This window comes from Patiria miniata, unplaced genomic scaffold (genome assembly GCF_015706575.1).
Source record: "Patiria miniata isolate m_02_andy unplaced genomic scaffold, ASM1570657v1 HiC_scaffold_19, whole genome shotgun sequence".
Taxonomy (NCBI): Eukaryota; Metazoa; Echinodermata; class Asteroidea; order Valvatida; family Asterinidae; genus Patiria; species Patiria miniata.
In genome coordinates, this window is record NW_024037057.1 from 17509372 (window position 1) to 17532301 (window position 22930).

A 22930-nucleotide genomic window follows, 5' to 3' on the forward strand; every position below is an offset into this window, starting at 1 on the left:
TGATATATTTTAAACGGTGACGTCATTGTGGCCTCTTGTCTGTTGCATCTAGGCCATATAAAGCTGGTATGTCATTTTTCTGAGTCCAGGTGGCGGCCATTAAAAGGACAAAAAAAAACCTGGTGGCCATCTTGAAAAAAATAGCCCGCCGGTCGTTTTGGAAAATGGGTCGGACGGCCATTTTGGGAAAAAAAGGGCCTCCTTCCTTTTTTTTTCAAAAAGGCAGGACGCTATAAACATGCTTTTTCATTTACTTGGCCTTACACAAAAACAATTGGCCACCTGAACAGTAAATGTTTAAGAAAAGAAAAGTTTGATACTCGTATTATCAGTTTTAAATATGTACATAATTATGTTGATGGTATAGGCTGATGAAGTGAAACAATCATGATATGACACGCGCAGTTTCCGCATCAAATATCTGGCTAAAAGACTGGCTGCAATAGGGGTATACATGATAAGAGTTATAATATATTGAAGACCGACCGTTTCAATCAGTTGGCCTCTGTCCACTCAAATAAATGCAGGATGGCCCGCAAAACTGTGTGCTAACAGATATCGTTAAATTGTTCAAAAAGTACCTAACATGAGTATGTCATTTTGATGAAGCATATTCATTATACTCTTGTGTATACATACTAATCAGTGAAAGTGTAATGGAAACCCATTTATGCAAACCAGAGCTGTAACCAATTATAAAAGGATATGTGTTTTTCAATCATTCCAATGGGTATTACAATGTGTTATGTCATTAACTGTGTAAATCACATTGGAACGGGTGAGAAGCACATTGCCATTAATAACCTGTTGTATTTCTGGTTTGCATGAATGGATTTTCATCAAAATTTCGCTGTGATTATACACAAAAGTACAAACAATATCCTCCATCAACATGAAACATTCAGAACTTTCTGAGAAATTTAAAGATGTCTACTTGCAATTTTTTGGGTCACCCTGGACATAAATGATGCGTCCATTTCAATTCTTGAGACTTTTCGCACTCATTTAGAATCAGTCGCATACAGCAATACACGTTTAAAGCTCTTTTGATAGCACAATATATAACGTTCTCATACAAAGTTGGATTAGGCCAAAAAAAAAAGTCTCCGGTTTCTGTTATGGAGCTTGCCCAAAAAGTGGTGCGGCGACGCGGCTTTCTTATTTTACCTGTCTTTTTTGCATCAAATGTCGGCTGATGACTGCAAATGGTGCCCGACTAAACTTAGTGCAAATATATTTTGGAGTCCGGAGAGGCCAATCTTATTTTCGATCATAACCCCATCTAAAAACACGTTAAAATTGTGCAGAAGCAGGATTCCAGTCAAACCAGTGAGTTTGACGGTTTTGAGACATCATCTTTTATTGAAAAAAAAAACTTTTTCATTTTGCCGACGCGCATGGCTACGGCGAAACCAGAAACCGGAGACTTTTTTTTGGCCTTAGCGAAGACATGTACAATCTGTAGCACAGTCTTTACAATGGCTAATTCGTTGAAAAAAGAGAAATACATGTATGTGTTCAGTTTACCGCGAATATCATATAATTACCTATTATTTCTATAGTTGGAAATTGGGTAACTTGAGTACGGATGATTTAGTTTTAAGTTAATGGATGACTATTGCGTCATTTCTCAGAATATTTCCCGCGTTTTCCATAATTATCGTGTCATATCGTGCGTCCGTACAAAAAAAATTGGAATTAATAGAATGTTCCGTTTCCTAGGTTTCTCACAATAACTGGTGACTTGGAGACTGACTCGAGCCAGATGACTTAAAATTTACATCATATACTCGTACCTGCTTATATTATACACCTGGACATGCGCATCATTATATCTCAGCGCAGACCCAGATTTGACATCTAGTCATCTTCAGGAGACTCGGAAGTCAACTCCACTTCCCCATGCCTCAGATATGTGCTTCTTATCTTCTTCGGTCAATGCACATCCGCCAAATTTCAGGCTACTAACATGTTTTATTTGTTTTAGACTGGGAGCCCATGTTTTTGCAGAGCCACTCAAAGAACAACTTCCCACCAGACTGAGGGATTCTACTGTTGGCATGCGACTTACTGCTGCAGCAAGGGGTTCAATGTCAGTGCTCTGCAATGAGCAGTGTGTTAATCTTAACTCCTTCAGGTGCGTAATGTTCTGTAAGGGTGGGGTCCATATATTCGCAGAACCACATATGTCTCTAACGATCAAACTGACTAAATCTCTCCGATTACTAAATGACTGTAAAATATCCGCCATATCCTTGCCGGTTAGTGAGAACCCCTTAATGATCAGTTGTATGCCATTACCACATGGCTGTACACGCATTTCCCCTAACTCACCACTGAAATCAAAATGCACAAGATTCCCCATGACACTCACTGATTTAGCGATGTATTTCAAATTGTAACTCATGCCCCAATGATCATCCCCCATATTACAGTCTGTCATATCAAGCTTTTTTAGGTGAATCATCAACGGTAAACTAGCCGCCCACGTTTGTGATGTCATCATACCACCCAAGTCATAATTGCCTTTCAGGTTAAGAACGGCCAGGTTTGGCATTTGACCTAATGCTGCAGCAAGGTGTTTAATATCAGTGCTTTGCAGTGAGCAATTTCTTAAACCCAACTCCCGAATCCCCGTCAGGTTTTGTAAAGGTATGGTCCAGATACCTGCAGAACCACCCGCACCATGAATGCCATCAAGTTTCAAACTGACTAAGTCTCTCCGATTACTGAATGACTCTAAAATACTCGCAAAGTCCTCACTGGTAAGTGATAACCACCCAATGATTAGTTGCATGCCACTGTCGTATGGCTGTACGCGAAACAGGTGAGTCTTCGTCTGCAAACTAGCCGCCCACGTTCCTGCGTTACCACCCAAGACCTTATTGCTTGAAAGGTTCAGATTGGCAAGGTTTGGCATCTTCCCGACCGATGATGCAATATGTGGTATATCTTCCGCATTCAAGTTACATGAAGTGAATGATAGTGCCTGGAGACTTTTGAGACCTTGCAATTTGAAAGCCCAATGTTTTGCAGTGCCGCCTAAACCAGTACCAGAAAGCGTTAGATGAGTCAAGTTGCCTGCCCTTTGAAGTGATAATAAAATGTCATCAAACTGGTAACCTGCTAGTCTGCATTTATCCAAACACAATGATGACAGATTTGTCATGGTTGTTAAACGCGAAGCTACGACTTTAGCTACTCTTGACAGGTCACACCCTGCAAATGTAATGTCGTGTATTTTAGCGAGGTATCCCGTGAGTTGTGTCTGATCGGCAACATGCTGCAGTAACCACATGCGCGACTTCAATGTATGATCACTTATGGACAAAGAACCACATCCAGTCAACCACGATTTGATGACATCTTCCGATATCACATGTGTTGCTTGACTTTCGAAGTAGCACTGTAAGGCCAACTCCTTCTCTTCCTTGCCTTTTGTATTTTTCCTATGCAGCATCAGCAATATTTGTCTGCAGCATTGCTTATTGTCGCCGCAGCAGAAGCGCAACAGATACTGAATATTACACGGGTCGTCAATTTGATCAAGAAGCTTCTGAAACTCCTCGTCTGATAAACTCTGGCAGTATTTAGCAGCGCAGAATGCTTGCATTGTCTTGTGACTAAACTGTATGCAGTCGTTGACAAATTTTTGACCAATAGGGACTCGTTGGCGAATAAGGAGACCTGCATCTAGGGCCTTCTCGAGAGCCTCATCCTCAAACTCTTCTTCTTGAAATGTAAACCTTTGCTGAAGGGAAACCAGACCCTCCAATGCAGTCTTACAAAGGGCAATCAGTACTCTGGATAATTCGTCCTGTGACATATCTGTCTGTCGTGTGAATATATATGTCATTGCCCTACTGTAAAGGTGTGACATTGTATCAGGTAGTGATGAATGTCTCGACAATGAACACAGCAAGGGCATCAGGTTTAAGCTCTTAGCCCAGTCGGAGAGGACATCTGAGGATTTGATTCTGTCAATGAGATCCTCAGCCTGACCAGGATTATCGAAGACAATATGAGTGACAGGCTCCTGGTCCATTGATTTGCTCATGAATGTCTGTATGTTAGAGGGACGTGTGGTTACAAGTATCCGTATTCCCTTTGTTGCCATCCTATTTAGGAGTTCAAGACAAGTATCAACTTTAGTTGTATTCCCAATGCTGTACGTGTACGGTAAGATATCAAACCCATCCCAGAGAACAAGTACTTTGTGAGGGTTGGTGTCAATAAATGACTTCAAGTCACCTCTGTCAATATATGTGTCTTGACCCAATAGTTGAGCGTAGATCAAGTCAACAAGGTGTAACTCTTTTTCAGTGACTGCAATTTGCAGGTCAGACTCTTGATCAATGGTTTGCGTTGGCAAGACAATAACAATTTCGAAGTTTTGGAGTGTAGGACTGGAGCCGGTTGCCCAATCATACGCAATGTTTTCCAAAATTATGGACTTTTGCTCATCATCTGGTCCAGTCAGAACGGCCAGTTTAATCGGATCGCCCTCCGGTGTTTTCTGGAGGAAAATATCTTCATATGATATTACCATTTTCTCTGTCTCATCGCCAGCCTCAACCAACGTTAGCTTTGGCATTAATATCTTCTTGGTGTCACCATCTACCCATTTGACCATTTGTGAATATGTACCTGTGGTCATATACAATGTCTTCATCTTTTCTTTGCATCTAACAGCAGCGAGTTCAGCTGGATCAGAACTGCTAGATAACGTTGCTGTGCTGCTTTCTCCCGGTTGTGTAAGCTGTACCTCTGTCATTTCGCTTGAGTCCTCTTCTTCTGTAAAAAAATAAGGTATTTGTCGAACTAGGTTAGCATTAATTGTTCAGCAAAACTTAGAAGAAAAGCAGTTTCTTTTCAAACAAGACTTGATATTGGATATAGTATTGGAAGTTTAAACAACCTGTGTTAATAGGTGTTTAGTTTAGTCTTTGTATTGGCCTTATTTTAACTACAGGATTCTGATTTTGTAGGAGGAAAATAACATCTCTGGTTTGCATTGATGGATTGTCTTGACATTCTCAAGGGCGGATCGGAGGGGGGGGGGGGGGGAGTGCCAAAGGGGGCCTTGGCCCCCCCAAAACACGAAACCAATTTGTTTTTATGTGACGTCGCAATAAAGGCAGGCAATGAGAACACCACCATCTTTTCCTCAAAAACATTGGCTAAAGTGGTTAGAAATTGCCTCAGATCGCACCACAGAGCATCGAGACCAAAAAATTCGGGGCCCGTAAGCGGGCCCCGAACCCCACAGCGTAATCTTTTGACCCACTTTTTGGGAGACACAATTTGTTTTTGGTCCCCCCCCCAAAAAAAAAATATTGCTCTTGATCCGCCCTTGGACATTCTTACCAAAAATAAACAAGCCCAGTATTTAAAATAAAATAAAATTTTATCAGCTAGTATGATCTCCTTTTGAGCCAATCAGCGACTTCTTCATGCACAATGTTTATTGGCACACGCTGTATTACATTGCAGGCAGACCGTATCAGTTGATCAGTTGGCATCTGTCCACTCAAAGAAATACAGGTTGAATCCCCCAAACAATTGTGCAAGCAGATATCGTGGATATATTTTTTTTTCAAAAGGTAACTACCATGAGTATCTCATTTTGATGGACCATATTAAAAGTACACTTGTGTATACTAATAAGTGAAAATGAAATGGAAACGCATTCATGTAAACCAGAGCTGTAACAGCTTATAAAAGGATATGTGATTTTGTCAACCATTCCAATGGGAATTACCATATCTCATTTCATTAACTGTGTAAATCACATTGGAACGGCTGGAAAGCACATTGCCATTGATAATCTGTTGTATCTCTGGTTTGCATGAAAGGATATTCATCAAATATTTGCGGTGATTATACACAAGAGTCAAGTCTGTCCCGAGCCTGTATGGCTCATCAGGCCGTCGTTTATCTCCGGTTTGAGTGGCATGAAACGACTGAGAATATTTATATTCCCCCTGGACAGGATGCCAGTCCATCGCAGGTTACTCCCCAGCTAATGCAGAGAGGCAATTGGGGATAAAGTGCCTTGCCCAAGGACACAACGTATGGCCTGCAGCCGGATTCGAACCTCTGACCCTCTGATCATGAGTCACGTACCCTTACCGCTAGGCCACACTTCCCCTACACAAGAGTACAAACAATATACTCCATCAACATGAAATGCTCAGTACTTTTTGAGACATTTAAACATGTCTGCCTGCACAACTTTTTTTGGAGTCACCCTGTACATAAATGATATGTCCATTTTAATCCTTGAGACTTTTCGCAGTCATTTAGAATCAGTCGCATACAACAATACACGTTTATGATAAGCACTTTTGATGACACCATATCGGTATATAACGTTCAGTTCGAGTTCTCATACAAAGTTGGGCTAAGCAAAGACATGTACAAGTTGTAAACAATATTACACATTTTGAAGATAAATCCTAAGGTTTCCAACTGATTGAATGATGTCATACTCTCACTTTTCCACATAATAATTATAAAATGCATGTATCCAATCTGTAGCAAAGTCTAAATACCCTGGCTAATTCGTACAACTATTTGAAAAGAGAAATACGTGTTCTGTTTACTGCGAATACCATATAGTTACCTATTATTTCTATAGTTGGTAATTGGGTAGCTTGCTTACAAGTGATTTAGTTTTAAGTTAATGGATAAATAATGCGTCATTTCTCCGAAAATTTCCCGAGTGTTTTTCTATTATCGTGTAATATCATTCATACAAAATGACTGGATTTAAAAGAATGTTCCGTTTCCTACGTTTCTCACAAAAAGTGGGGACTTTCAGATTGACTCGAACAAAATGACTTGAAAATTGCATCACATAATGGCATGCGCATCATCACATATCTCAGCGCAAACCCACATTTGAGATCTTGTCATGTTTAGGAGACTCAAAGGAGACCCCATGCCTCAGATGAACATTTTCTTATCTTCTTCTGTCAATGCACATCCACCCAATTTCAGGCTACCAACGTATTTCAGTTGATTCAGACTGGGAGCCAATACTTTTGCACAACCACTCAAAGAATCTTTTCCCGCCAGGCTGAGGGATCCTACTCTTGGCATTTCACTTACTGATGCAGCAATGTGTACACTGTCATGTAACTGAAGTGAGCAGTTAGTTCATCAACTCCTTCAGGTGCGTTAGGTTTTGTAAGGATGGGGCCTAAAAGTTTGCAAAAAACTTAAACCACCGACGCCACCAACGATCAAAGTGACACAAATCTCTCCTATTACTAAATGACTGTAAACATTCCGCCAAATCATCATAGCCGCTTAATTTGTGTAAGAGCCTCTTAATGATCAGTCGTATGCCATTACCACATGGCTGTACGCGCATCTCCTCGTTGTAACCACTGAAATTAAAAGGCACCAGATTCCCCATGACACTCACTGATCTGACGATGTATTTAAAATCGTAAGAGATCTGCGTCAGACTCTTAAAGTATGCCAAACACGTTTTTGAGGTCAATCATCAATGGCAAACTAGCCACTCACGTTTTTTCTGTCATACCACCCAAGTCTCTACTGCCACTAAGGTAAAGCTCGGCCAAACTTTGCATTTCCCCAACTGATGAAGCAATATGTTGTATATCTTGTTCATTGATGCCACATTCCGATAAATCTAGTGATTTTAGGTGAATTATCATTTTTAAACAAGCCGCCCACGTTCCGGCGTTACCACCCAAGACTGAATTATGCGAAAGGTTAAGATCGGCCAGGTTTGGCATTTGACCTAATGGTGCAGCAAGGTGTTCAATATCAATGTTATGCAGTGAGAAATTTCGTAAACCCAACCCCCGAAGCCCCGCCAGGTTTTGTAAGGGTACGATCCAGGTACCCGAAGAACCGCCAATACCAAGAATGTCATCAAATGTCAAAATGACTAAGTCTCTCCGATTACTGAATGACTCTAAAATACTCACTCAGTCCTCGCCGGTAAGTTATAACCGCTTAATGCTTAGTTGCATGCCACTGTCGTATGGATGTACGCGAAACACATGCAAGGAACCACTGAATACACTTTTTTCTAGATTTCCCATGCGACTCACTGATTCAGCGATATATTTTACATCGTGGCCGTGAATGTTACTTAATGTCATATTGAGCTTTTTTAGGTAAGTCATCGACTGCAAACTAGCCGCCAATGTTCCAGCGTTACCACCCAAGTTCACATTCTGTGAAAGGCTAAGATCGGCCAGGTTTTGCATAAGGGAATAAATGTGTGCTCCGGAGGTTTTTATCACTCTGTTTAATACCACTTAGAGTCTGGGTGCTGATAATTACCCGAGCCTCCGGCTCGGGTAATTATCAGCACCCAGACTCTAAGTGGTATTAAACAGAGTGATAAATAACGACGGAGTACATATTTATTCCCATTCATAAATACCTTTTCGGTAAAAAAAAAATCATATAATTCGTTCAAAACATCCCGATTTTGTTCAACAAATTCACTTTATGCTTTTTGAATCATCCCTCCTGCAAAATAATGGAGTGTTCAGCTGGCGAGTAAGATGAAAACAACCCTTTTATGGAGATTGACGCGCGCGTATCATGTTCTATGCGATGTCGCGCAGAACGCACCTGGCGCGTTGCGTTTTGAATTTAGAACTATAAAATTCTAACTCCCTGGTAATGTTGCGCATGCCTACGTGAGGATTGTGAACGTTCAACCAATGAAACGATAAGAGGCACTGGATTTTTAGGAGTCCACATTTTATTGTGACACTGGAAAAGTGTTTAAGACCAGCTAGCCATGTCTTTATCATCCGTTTAATACCGGCCACGTGACAGGCTCTCGACCAATAGGAATGGCTAAACTGTCTGAGGTATTTATGAATTTGACCTAATGTTGCAGCAAGGTGTTTAATATCAGTGCTTTGCAATGAACAATTACTTAAACCCAACTCCCGAAGCCCCGCCAGGTTTTGTAAGGGTACGGTCCTGGTACCCGAAGAACTGCCAATACCATGAATGTCATCAAGTGTCAAAAATGACTAAATCTCTCCGATTACTGAATGACTCTAAAATACTCACACAGTCCTCGCCGGTAAGTGATAACCGCTTAATGCTTAGTTGCATGCCACTGTCGTATGGCTGTACGCGAAACACACCCAAGGAACCACTGAATACACTTGTTTCCAGATTGTTCATGCTACCCACTGATTCAGCGATATATTTTACATCGTGACCTTGGATGTTACACATTGTCATATTGCGCTTTTTAGGCGAGTCATCGACTTCAAACTAGGCGCCCACGTTCCGGCGTTATCACCCAATCCCTCAAGACCTGAAGGGCTAAGATTGGCAAGGTTTGGTATCTTCCCGACCGATGATGCAATATGTGGTATATCTTCCGCGTTCAAGTTACATAAAGGGAATGATAAGTGTCTAGAGTCTTTTGAGACATTGCAATTTGACAGCCCAAACGTTTGCAGTGCCACCTAAATCAATGTCAGATTGCGTTAGATGAGTCAAGTAGCCTGCCCTTTAAAGTGATAACAAAATGTGATCTAACTGGTAACCTGCTAGTCTGCATTTATCCAAACTCCATGAAGACATATTTGTCATGGTTGTTAAACGCGAAGCTACGACGTCACATAATCTTGACAGGTCACACCGAAAAAAAGAAGCCTCTTGTATTACAGCGAGGTATCGCGAGAGCCCTGTCTGCCCGGCAACATGCTGCAGCAACCACATGCGCGACTTCAATTTATGATCACTTATGGACAGAAAACTACATTCATCCAACCACGACTTAATGACATTTTCTGATATCACATGTCACCTGACTTTCAAAGTAGCAATCTAAGGCCAGTTTCTTAATAGACTTCCTGTGAAGCCTCAACAAAATATGTCTGCAGCAATTGCTCATTGTCGCCGCAGCAGAAGATAAACTCTGCCAGTATTTAGCAGCACAGAATGCTCGGATTGTCTTGTGACTAAACTGTATGCAGTCGCTGAATTTTTCTTGACCAATAGGGACTCGTTGGCGAATAAGGAGACCTGCATCTTGGGCCTTCTCGAGAGCCTCATCTTCAAACTCTTCTTCTTGAAATGTAAATCTTTGCTTAGGGGAAACCAGACCCTCCAATGCAGTCTTACCAAGGGCAATCAGTACTTCGGATATGTTTTTCTTGTGTTATATCTGTCTGTCGTGTGAATATGTATGTCATTGCTCTACTGTATAGGCGTGACATTGTATCAGGTAGTGCTGAATGTCTCGACAATGAACACAAGGGCATCAGGTTTAAGCTCTTAGCCCAGTCGGAGAGGACATCTGAGGATTTGATTCTGTCAATGAAATCCTCAACCTGACCAGGTGTATCAAAGAAAAATGCTTTCACATAATCTTCCATCTCTACCTGAGCGATCTCTGAAGCTGTCACATGAGTGACAGGCTCCTGGATTATTGATTTGCTCATGAATGTCTGTATGTTAGAGGGACACGTGCTTACAAGCACCCGTATTCCCTTTGCTGACATCCGATTGATGAGTTTGAGGACAGAACTAACTTTGTTCTCATCAAGATTGCTGATTAACTTATCAAACCCATCCCAGAGGACAAGCACTTTGTGAGGGTTGGTGTCAATGAATAACTCCAAGTCACCTCTGTCAATATCTGAGTCTTGACCTATCAGTTGAGCATGGATCGAGTCAATAAGGTCAGACTCTTGCTCCTTGACGTCCATTTGCAAGATAGTAACATGTTTGCAAGATAGTAACATGAGTGGAGTTAGTTGCCCAATCGTACGCAATGTTTTCCACAAGAATAGACTTTTGATCTTTATCTGTCTCAGTCAAAATGGCCAATTTAATCGGATTGCCTTCTGGTGTTTTCTGGAGGAAAATATCTTCATATAATATAATCCTTTCATCTTTCTTATCGCCAGCTTGAAACAACGTTAGCTTTGACATTAAAATCTTCTTGCTGTCACCATCTACCAATTTAAGTAATTGTGAATATCTACCTGTTGTCATAAACAATGTCTTGAGCTTTTCGTTGCATCTGTCAGCAGCGTGTTCAGCTGGATCGCCACTGTAAGCCGACGTTGTGGTGCTGCTTTCGTTTAGTTGTGTATGATGTACCTCTGCCATGCCGCTTGAGTCCTCTTCATCTGTAACAAAAGTAAATATCCGGCAATCGAAGCATTAATGTAAAAACATAACTTCATGAAAATAGGTACTTGAATAGCACTTATTATTCTAAGTATTCGGCTACCTTTCTGTTGGTCTCTTTCCAAATTGTCAAAGAATCTGCAGGCCTGTTCGTAGTCGCTTTGCAGTACAGTCGCCTGGATGGCCAAATCACTCTTATCTTCTGTTATCAGTTCATCCGTGAGGATGATCTCTGTCAGTTTCCTGGCGAGTTCTCCAGTGGTGTACATACTCCAGAGTTTGTTCAGACCCTCCCGGCTCAAGATGCGAACAACAAATGTCACAGACCCAGATTTTACTTGCTCAAGCTCTATGCCGTATGGTTTTAGACAAGCAGAGACCTGCTCAAGTAGGTAATCCGATCCGTGTGTTTTACATAAATTGGTCATGGCGGTCCAGAGAATATCAGTCATACCACTGTCCTTGCAACCCTGCCTTGTTACGTCCGTTTCTATAGACACTTTGGGGAACTCTGAAAAATAAAAAAATCACGTGAAACCTCAAAATCAAGGGGAAGTCGATTTTACAATAGCTAATTAATAAGTTCAACTTTGAATCTCGGCCGAAAGACTTAAAATATCACTTGATTTTTAATATTATTTACACTTTTATGAACATGCCGTGGCCACCGTATAAATTATACCTACCTGGACTTTTTCCTGTGACATTCACATTTTGAATGAAATTCACAGTAGTGTTGGTAACAGGAGCAAGAAAGATAGGATCGTAGCTACCGCCGACATTGAGATCCACTGAAACTTGTTTTGACCCATTAGACCCGTATTTCTGTACCGCAGATACTGATGATGTGCTTCTCTGAGGTGCTGATGAGGCTAAGCTTTCTGAATTTGAGCTTGAAACCTGACTGTGTTTCATTTGCTCAGGTGATACCAAATTCGTCCCGCCAGCCAATTGCTGTTTCTGAGACTGATGTCCGGTTGGACCGCCAGTCTCCTGTCTAAGTCTCTCTTGTTCAGGTGATGACATCGCATGGCGATTGTTTTGTTCCATTTCTTCTACTGCTAGCGTCGTCAAAGGCTGAGTTATACGTACATACTCAACCGACTCATGTAGTCTCTGCCCGGGTGGTATCGTTGCCAGATGTTTAGGACTGTGTATATGTGAATCATCGCCTTGCTCTAATTCGGGAGTTGCACGGGTCCTTGTCATATGCTTTTCCTCTGAGCAAGATTGTAATTCAGCAGAATCTATCATCCGTTCTGATGATGTTGATACAGTGACGTCTACCAGCTGCTGTTCCACTTGTCCGTGTTGGGCACCAATCTGCCTCTCCCCGAGTACCAGTTGATCCAATGATGCTGCTGAGGGGGGCTTGCTGCTTGGATCTTTGAACTCACCAACTGGACGTGTCTCAGGCTGGGACATATCTGGTTTGCCAGTCTCCTGCTCCATTCTGGTTCTATCCGATAATGTCTTCTCAACTGCTATCATCTCGGTGACTTCTTGCTCCTCTTGCTTAGATGTCTTATGATCTGCAGCCGCTGCCGCTGACGTGGCGAAATTGTCACTCCCTCGGTTGCCTAGATCTTGATATGAAATGTCAATTGGATATGAGGAGAGTAACTCAAACTGAATTTGGCAAATGGGAGTGTCTATAGTGTGTCGAAATAAAATATTTTGCGTACAGGAGTTGAGCAATAGGTTAAAAGCAGTGAATGAAGATTGTAATAACTGTTGAGCATTGACCTTATTCGGGGAACATAAGTCATTGGTCCCAAGTATATGTAAACAGAAATAAAAAGGTAATCGTATAGATGGTGGCAAATATATAACTCTGTTACTGGTCATATACTATGTTACTTGTAATTGGACATGTCATAGACTCGACTTTAAAATTGTTAATTTCCGGTAATACAAATGAAACTTGATTTTTGTTGGTATTGATTTATTGCAATTGCTCATTTAGATTACCTGGTACTTTCAGCGCCAAATCAGCCAAACCCGAGGCCTCCAATGCTTCTCTCAGCTTCTGAGATGCTTCCCTGCTCTTCTTCTGCTTGCTCCACCAAGTAAATAGCATCGCCTTGCCCTGTTCCTTGGAGTCATCTTCGTTCTTAGCTTGAATTTCACCAATGTCTGCTTCTTCAAATTCCAGGTTTTTGGCCACTTCCTTCCAAGCCGACTCAATTTTTGTGGCGATATCCCAGAGAAACTGATCAAATTGTGCCCTTTCTGCAAAAAAAAAAAAAAAGTGACAGAACCACAATGTCGTAATTTCTTTCCTGTCAAGTAACTAACAAGTTGGACTCGGGAAAGAAATAACAATCCAATGAAACAGTCCCAAGGCAAATGAGTCGAATTCCGGCTTCTATTTGGCCTGACACATTTCATGGTCAAAATTGACATATTTCGGGGTCAAAATTATACTTTAGCCTGGATTCCTGGGTCAAATTGACCCCGCAAAGATGACAGAAAAGTGCAAATTTTGACCTGGGGAAGTGTCAAGCCTCACAGAAGCCGGACTCTGATCAATATCATCCGGGACTTTTAGAGTGCACCGATATAGGTATGGTGCAGTATCTAAAGACGGCGTCAGTCCCAGTTTCTTGGTAGTGATGACAGTTATTCTTGTCCTTGAGGTTTTTAATGTTACACAAGGTCAGCGGAAAAGGCCGGACAGTTAAACACACGTGCATTATCCAAGCATATTTGAATAAAGACATTAATTTACCATCTGCGTGCTTGAGCCACTCTTTCATTCTGTTAGACTTTACCTTTTGGTCCACCGCCTAGTAAACCATCAAAGGATAGACGAAGTGAGATGTTCTCGTCTTTCTCGATGCCATTATCTTCAAGCGTCAACAAGTCACAAAGCTGTAATAAATGTAAAAGAAAAAGAAACGACTTCTGATTTCGTGACATTTTCCTATGGATTTGTTTGGATTGTACACATACCCGAAATTATTTAATACACAGTGTTTGAATGACTAATTTCCTCACCATTCATTCTGTTCTGTTGAATAAACCGTACCCTTAAATCAACCGAAAATACCTCTTACAAGTCCCAATTATTTCAGTCATAAAAACAAAAATGGAAACGATCAGCTAATCAACATAATCCCAATATCAAGGTTAGTTCTGCATGTGCACACAATATAAGACCAGGGAAAAAACATCCGGGCTTTTTTTGAGAAAAAAGGAATATAGGAGGATTTTCGAAAATGACGGAAAGATTCGTCCATTTTCTCGTCTCGGTTGGTACAACTTTGTGTCTAAAGGAGCCGTGCATCGTTCTGTGTATCATATAGTATACATAGCTACATTGTGCTGGAAATATATGAAATGAAATTACTTAAAACAAAACAAAACAAAACAAATAGCAATGTATAAAGGAGGCTGGTAAGAAAACGGAAGCAGACAGGGACGGGAAACTGTTCAATGCTTCTAGTTGTCCTAAATGAAAATGTTGCGTAAAATAACTTTTACCTGAAAGTTTCTCCTGAAGTACAGCCGCTGATATCGTGCCTCAACACCGATCTTCGTTTGTATCCTTTCCTTCAAACTTGAGATGGAAGTCCCCGGATCGAGACGGAAGCAAAGCGTCTTCGGTGTATGTAAAAGGGGGGTCCGTACAAATATTTGCAGCTTCTGTTTCCCGGCATGGCTGTAAAAATAGAATAGGGAAAATGTTGGATTGCTGGTGTAGGTTAGGAAAATATTTGTCCTTCAAAATGATTAATGAGGGGAATTCAAGTTGCGCTTAGTCAAAGAAACAGCCAATATTCATTTTCATTAGCCCTATTAAAATCGATGCACGATATTCAATTTGCGATATCCCTTATTACTGCAATATCGTCTATTGAATAAATGCATCATTGATGATTACCTCCGGCTTTTATTTGTGCACCTCAATTGTCGTGAAATCCGTCGTTTTGATGATCTTCTCTTTGCACAGCAATCATCCGAAGACGTTTTCCCGTAATGCAGTACAGACAGGAAAGCTTGTTTCCTCCTTGGTTTGACTTTAGTCTTCCTGCTGATGAGCTTGGTGTTGGAGTGGTCGTACACGACGGCTGTTGCCTTAATGTATGCATCCAACTGCTGAGCGGTCTTTCGCGGCATCTTCGTAGCAATCAGTTCGAAGAACGATAATACACTCTTCTAAGGAAGAAATACAGTAAACTGCAGTAAAATAATTTACCCTGGAAGATATTTTCAATGTTCAAATTGCCATTCATTACTTTCATTATTTTAACAATCTGCTACCGGATCAATTAAGTTCTCCTTCATATTTTCCTGTAAATCCGGATTTTCAGCCTTTTACTACAAGACAAGATAATCTTATCCGTACTTCTGATATTTGTAAAGTGAATGTTGTCTCTTCCAATTATCGTAAACAACTACCTGAAATTGTTAACTCCTTTCCTGTTAGTCCGATAAATGAATTTACCGGTGTATCCAGGATGCTTTTGCTTAGTCATCTTAAAGAGGTTTATCTGGACAAATATAAAGATTTTGCAGCAGGACATTAATACCTCTTTCTTTTTTTCCAAAAATATTATTATTATTTGTAGACTTAGGGATAACATCTTATTTATTATAATGCATTTTCACATGCAGTAGTACTGTTTCATACAATGTATCAACTGCAGTCTGGGTACTCCACTACAGGAGGGTTATACCTCCTCAGGATGTTACCCTCATTTGTACCTTATTACAATGTATTGATTTTCTAACAATTACTTTGGTTGTTATACTTACAGGTTTATAGTATAGATGGAAATAAAACAAACAAACAAACAAACAAACAAACAAACAAACAAACAAACACCCCAACACCCCAACAAACAAACAAACAAACAAACAAACAAACAAACAAACAAACAAACAAACAAACAAACAAACAAACAAACAAACAAACAAACACCCCCAACAAACAACCCAACAACCCAACAAACAAACTGTTCAGGATCAAACGACTCTTTTTTTTTTATCATTTCATGGGTCATTGTCCCTTGTGGAAAGTGTCGTGTAAATTGCAAGTCATCCCTTATCTTAAGTCATGTCGCAATTATTAATATTAAACCGTAATAAAACATTTTTTTTTTAATGTTCCTTTACTAGTGGGATGACCTGTACCGTTCAAGCAATTAAATGTCTGCCTACTTAAACAAGGGGCAACATTTGTAAGTAAAAACGTGTTGTAGATTAATAACAATGTTTGACAATGAAAGAATCCCACAGGATTGGACCAAGGAATATTTACCGGGGGGGGGGGGGTAGGCCCGTGAGATTTGTTTTTGTTATGTCCCAGAGGCGTCAGAAGGACATTTGTTTTGGGGGTCAAAAGTTCGTGAAAATCACTGCTAAAATTTAGAAGTTTTCTTCCATCCGGACAAAGTCAAAATGTTGGGATGGGGGTGGGGGTGGGGGCTGGTACCATATTGCAATGGGGGAATAGGCTCGTTCAAAAAGGTGGATCATGCACAATATTGAACATCCACCATACCCCCCCCCCCCCCCCCAACCCACCACCCGGCTACGCCTCTCTGTCCGATTGTTGCGGACAGGTGGACATAGGCAATTATTCTTACCATTATTATCATCATCTTTTTTTCTGGGTTGTCGGTCGGGGGGGGGGGGGGGCACCCCCTTCCCCACCCCAAAAGTGGGAAATACATTTATTGCCTAAAATATGACCGATCGGATCACACAAGAGGGACGTACTGTTTTGTTCTTACTGACAAAATCCTATCAATATGTGGGGGTAATTCTTAAAAAGAAAATTAGTACCTAACAGTGATGTAGTGCCTTGATGCTGGGCCTTGGCCTTAAGGCTGCCTTAAGGCTGGATTTTAGGGCCTTGGTCTTGGCCTCGAGGCTTGAGGGCAAAAGCCTTGGACTTGGCCTTGGCCTTGAGGGTTCAGGGCCTTGCAAGGCTCTTGAGTCAAGGCTCTTCAAGGCCCATAGATATTTGCATTTTCCAGATAAATCTGTTCAAACTTTTGCTGTTACCATTATAATCGTATTACCATGGAGGAGGGAAGCACCCTATAGATTTGTGCGTTGGGCACACTTCCACTTTTGTAGCATCACATTTTGTTACCATTGTAGTAGATTTGCTGCAAAAATATTCCGTACACTTGTTGGGCTAATGAGATGATCACTTTAATTGCTTGTAACTATGGAATAGATCTGATAGTTTGTATACGTCTCCCTGATAAGTGCTAAAGATTTGCGTGTATCTGTTTTAGATAATGCTGATATTTCTGACCATGTTGGGCCAGCAAATAAAAACTTCCCAAATCAGTTTGTTGGATCCCCCTTTTGTTACACCTGGGAGAATTGTGTGTCAATATAGAAGTAAATTATTATTTTTTTAGTTAACCATATTTTGTTTTGTTAACCATATTGAAGACCTGAACTTATACTTTAATAGATACAGTGCAGTCATAAAACGGTGTAGGACTATTCGAGCATGTTGATTGTAATTAAAGAAATGTTTCTCTTTGTAACAAGCAATTCGTGATGATAAGGGCGGACCCAGGGGGGCCAAAAGGGGCCATGCCCCCCTCCCCCCCCCCCCCCAAAAAAGGAAACCACTTTTTTATGTGACGTCGTAATAAAGGCAGGCAATGAGTACACCACCATCTTTTCCTCAAAAGACATCGGTTAAAATGGTCAGAAATTGCCTCAAATCGCACCACAGAGCATCTCGAATCCAAAAAAAATTCGGGGCCCTTAAGCGGGCCCCAAAGCCCAAGCCGGAATTTGTTGACACACTTTTTTAGGAGGGACCAAAATTTGTTTGCCTCCCCCCCCCCAAAAAAATACGTTCTGGATCCGCCCTTGCGTGATGATGTGTCACTCATGTGACTATAATTAGTTCTATATCTGTGGTCATTTCATAAAACAGGGCCTTGGCCTTGGCCTTGAGGGTTAGCCTTGGCCTTGGCCTCGAGGCTTGAGGGCCAAAGCCTTGGCCTTGAGGGTCAAAGCCTTTGCCTTGGCCTTGAGGGTCAAAGCCTTTGCTCCAACACTGGTACCAAACCCTCAGTTTATCATGCTTAATTATTTATTATTCAAAGCAACACGCTATTTAAAGGGAAACAAATCGTTAAGTGCAAATTGTCCCCCCCCCCTCCCGGAACTGGAATACTTCTACTGATTACATGTTATAACGGCCAGCTTCTCGGCAATACTGCACTCTGTACTGCGTAACGACAAGGCCTCATCAAATCGGGCAACATTTCATCTCCTTTCTACCTGATACCAGACTTGGTGAACTTACCTCATCCACTTCACATTATTCAGAGGAGAGATATCCACATTTTGCTGATCAAGACTGCGTGATGGGGACCGAATAAAGGAAGAAACAGTCGTGGGAAAATCAGAGAATCGTACGCTGCGTACCGATTTGCAACCAGTTTCATACTTCCGCATACCGATTTGCAGGGTGACCGTACGGTCATGGCCAAATTCTGCTAAATGCACTTTAAATATCTGTCAGATTCATCAAAAATCTGCCAAATTCCCAAGAATTACTCGAAATACACTATACACACTTAAACTCACATGCAGATGTTGCAGTATGGCCTTAATTAAAGTTTAAATTACATTATAAACAATCTATAGTCAAGATGTTATAAAATTGCATAAGTCAGGCAAGATGAGGTTACAACACGACGAAGTCCGGTTCCCAGTGCACCTCAGTACCTAGACTAGGCAACCTGTCCCCCTCGAAGGGTTTGTTTGAAAAGATTGAAGCTTTTTTATTTGCTATGTTTTTCTGTCAATTAACCATTTTGCAGAATTCTGCCAGAAATCTGCCCAAAAAATCCATTCTGTCAAATTTTCTGTCAAACTCTTTGGCTAATTTTTGTCAAAGTTAGCCAAAAATCTGCTGAATCGGTCACCATGCCGATTTGGGAATTCCCCTTAACAGTGTGGACGCAACGTCACAGTGCGCATGCGCTGTGACGTCATTTCAATTAAACTGGTTCTCAGTCCCTTCATATCATCGATAACTTCAAATGTAGAATATCGGGTCGGGGGGGGGGGGACCTCCCGGTTTATGCTTAATTGATACACTGTGTGTAATGCAGGTCCTTCTTGTTTATCTGTATATTTTTATTGTGCTACCCTTTAAATGGACACTTTTCTGTGCAACATCGAATTAGGTCATATTACCCTGCGTGGGCATTGCCACATGCTACACCTTTTGGGGTCAGGGGTCAAAGCATGGTCTTAGGGACCCATTGTTTCAGTGCAGTTGCATGGACATGCAAAACTCGGCTCTTGTGTGGAAAAATTATCTAGCACGACTTGCTAGTCAACACATTTATTGTTCCAGTTTTGATGCTAGGTTAGCAAGTTATATGTTGGACAACATTTTACTATACATTCCTTGATGTTTTCTGTATGGTGTGATGACAAAATAAGCTCTGCAAAGTTGTAAGGTCTGTAAGATTTGTTCTACATTTTACCATGTCTATTCGTATTGACTCATTCACATTGATCACTTGACTTTGTATTGTTTCTAGATTGACCATTAATTGAGTTTACTTTTACGAAGTTATACTGCAAGTCAATAGCACTGAGACCACTGAGATACATGTAGATAACCGATTTCTTAGTGATTTAAAGTGATAATCTTAGTTAATGTTCATTGAGATTTCTACTGCTTGTTTGTGACACTTATATTGTGTATGCATGTTTAATTAATTGTTTAGATTATATTGCACAGCCCAGTTTATTATTGTTTCAGATTAAACCTCAATCCAACTCATCAACTCAACTACGACTCGAGTGTAAATAACTCCACGAGTTCACACCAATATATAAGCAGAAAGCGTTACACTGTGGACTCTATTTCTTTGTTCAATAAATTATAATAAATATGTCATGATAATTATACTATTTTATTTGAATAAATTTTTGTTAACAAGGTTTATTGTTGGCGTTGCTAGTGCTGTGACTTTCGGCGTGATCCCTGCTACAGGTTCCAACCCCGATCCAGTCATAATTCTGCTATCGTTTGTTTTATTATAATGCATCTAGTCAGTCTCCCAATGTGGTGGTGCACCCGATTCAACTAGCCACCGTTGTTAATAAGTGAGGCTTGAGGACGTTATACGCCATGTTATAAACATGACCGTTATATATTACCGTATCATGTAATACAAAGGGACACGTTAATAAACGAGGCATACATCGCATGCAGCTCAGGCGCGGGGGCGGGCCGCACGCCGCGGTACGTACGTACGCGCACCGTGCAAATATAATGTGCATGGGTCTGTCGATCGGTGGCGCTTTCCATCATGGCCGCTGTGAGCCTCTTTCGTACTGTGCTGATGATCGGGTTGTACATGCGAAAAAGCATGCAAAGCATTTCTAACAAAGACTAAAGTTATGAGAATGGACTTGGAGAGAATGGCATGAATTCATTCACTACTTTTTGGAAATGTGTAGCACCAGCAGTTGATGGTAGACGAGACGGGGAGTGTGGATTCGTACACTATAGTGTAACGTTTACGAAAACAGATCAACTCGTAACTTCTAGTCGTACATGAACACCGTACGCGGACCAACTCGTACGCGACCAACTCGTACACAGGACAACTCGTATGGGAAAGAATTTCATACTGGGCCACCACTGATATTCCTTAATATGACCTGAAATTTGTACCAAAACAGTTGTAAATCTGATGAAGAAACACTGCCCTAGGTCTAATTGAACCTTTTGTGTACTGGCCCAGTCCTAGACCCGTGGACGTCGGACGTGGCTTTTAAACTACAAGTACAACGCCACGTTCACGGGTCTAGCCCAGTCCCAGAAATCATGCAGGAGGTCTGAGTCTGAGAGGTGGCCCAGTATCATTCTTACCAAATGGCATGAATTTAATTTTGGCCAGTGTACGAGTTGGCTGGCGTACAACTAAGGGGCCTAGTAGTGAGTAGTACAAGTTTAGTTGGTTCACGTATAGCCCCATAAATGTGGCCTATTTACTGGACTGCCTCCGTAAACATAGGCCACACATCCACATGTACAAAATCGTGTCGATTTTGCCAAATTTTGATTTTCACATTTAGGCTTACTTTGTAGGTTTTTTTTGCTTGAGAAGCATTCTCACCCTCTATATATAGGCTAATCAGAAAGTGCTGCCTTTTTCAGATGTCTAATTTTTGTGAAATTTCATGTTGAAATTTTGATACGCAAACGTGTGCAAATGTATCTGGAAATTTCACGAAAAATGGACATCTGAAAAAGGCAGCACTTTCTGATTAGGCTATATAGAGGGTGAGAATGCTGCGCTTCTAAAGCAAAAAAAACCTACAAAGTAAGTCTAAATGTGAAAATCAAAATTTGGCAAAGTCGACACGTTTTTGTACATGTGGATGTGTGGCCTATGTTTACGGAGGCAGTCCAGTAAATACTAGGCCACATTTATGGGGCTAGTTCACGTACAGACGTAAGAGTTGTCTCGCTTGTCTTGCGTACGACGAGTTGGTTCAAGTACGACTACAAGTTGTCCTGTTGCCTTTATAATTTCAATGCAGTAGGCCTACTGCATCATGTTTGTTAGGGCAATTGTGTAGTGTAGGGTGCCTGTTTAGGTTTGATCAAATTAGAGGCAAGGATGTTTTGTTCTACTAAAAAATTACCTTTTTAAAGCATACATCATGTATCGTCAGACCCCCTAAAATGATGAGGATACAATGTATGTTTTGACGCACTCGCATTCAATTTGCGTTTGACAACACGCGTGCGTTGCAAGCATTTCTGCGTCAATTATGGTGACTCTCGAGAGCTACTTCTCTCAAAATAAGGGGTAGAAATTACAACGGTTGGTGTCGCATGATTCATCGCGCCTAACGCGTTATGGTACATTGCGCAGTGATTGCCATCTTTATTTTCGTGTTGCATTTTGTCGTCGTCATTGCCATTTTACTATCCAATTTCCCTCAACAATTCAAAACCCTGCCCTTTACGCCTAATCTGACATTCCTGTACGTTCTTAATGTCTCAAACTATATGTATGTCCAATACAATGTGGAATTTGTTCAGTGTTAGGCCAACCATAAAAAAAAGTTCTGCTTCTGGTTTCCCTACCTACATGTTCATGTACCCTATTCTGCCAGCCCCTACCCTATTTTTGTATGGGGAAAGTGAGGAAAAAAACACCCAAAATCATATTTTTCTTGATTACTCGCACATACATGCAGATGCCTCCATATATTCGTACACAAAAAAAATTGCACCAAAAAGGTCCCTACCTACATGTACATCTACCCTGTTTTCAAGTGCCATGTAATCAGAAGCAGAACTTGTTTTTTTTTTGGCCTTATATAAACCAGTACCGTAGTAGATACATGATCACCAATGTAATTACCAGCTTGTTCCCACATGTACGAGCTTGTTCCGGCTACCGCACATCGCGCGCGCCGCGACACACTAGTATACTGTTAGCCTCAACGACCCTTGCGTGTGCTTTGTGTGCGTGTATGTACCTCCCATACACACTTCCGCAAACAGCCGTACAGTAAATTGAGGCAGAGGAAAGCCTTGACGCAACCGTGGCAAATTCTATGTGTTTCTTTATTTTTTCGGCCGAATTCGGCCGAATATTTCTGATGCGCATATATTACACAATATCCAGTCAAAGCCCGTAAACTTGGACCCGCGACATACATATTCATGCCTTTTTTTCATGTAGCCTGCAAATTACTGTATACGCCACGAATGTTCACTCAAAAATAAATGTCCAGGTAT

The 22930-nt window shown here is 41.1% G+C and overlaps 1 protein-coding gene across 2 annotated transcripts; it reads right to left on the minus strand.

Moving 5' to 3' along the window:
• Nucleotides 1-1326: 1326 nt before the first annotated feature.
• On the minus strand, nucleotides 1327-18617 carry LOC119725958. Of its 2 annotated transcripts, none has more exons than XM_038197587.1 (9): nucleotides 18449-18617; nucleotides 15065-15318; nucleotides 14644-14821; nucleotides 13932-14031; nucleotides 13129-13389; nucleotides 11844-12743; nucleotides 11261-11668; nucleotides 11010-11156; nucleotides 1327-4794 (listed from the first exon to the last, which is right to left on the minus strand). In XM_038197587.1, exons 2-9 carry the CDS (start codon nucleotides 15277-15279, stop codon nucleotides 1871-1873), a joined length of 5133 nt encoding a protein of 1710 aa, XP_038053515.1. In that variant the 5' UTR covers nucleotides 15280-15318; nucleotides 18449-18617; the 3' UTR covers nucleotides 1327-1870. The 2 variants fall into 2 exon arrangements, with proteins under 2 accessions (XP_038053515.1, XP_038053514.1); XM_038197586.1 differs by having other exon boundaries at nucleotides 15044-15318.
• Between the last annotated feature and the right edge of the window lie 4313 nt (nucleotides 18618-22930).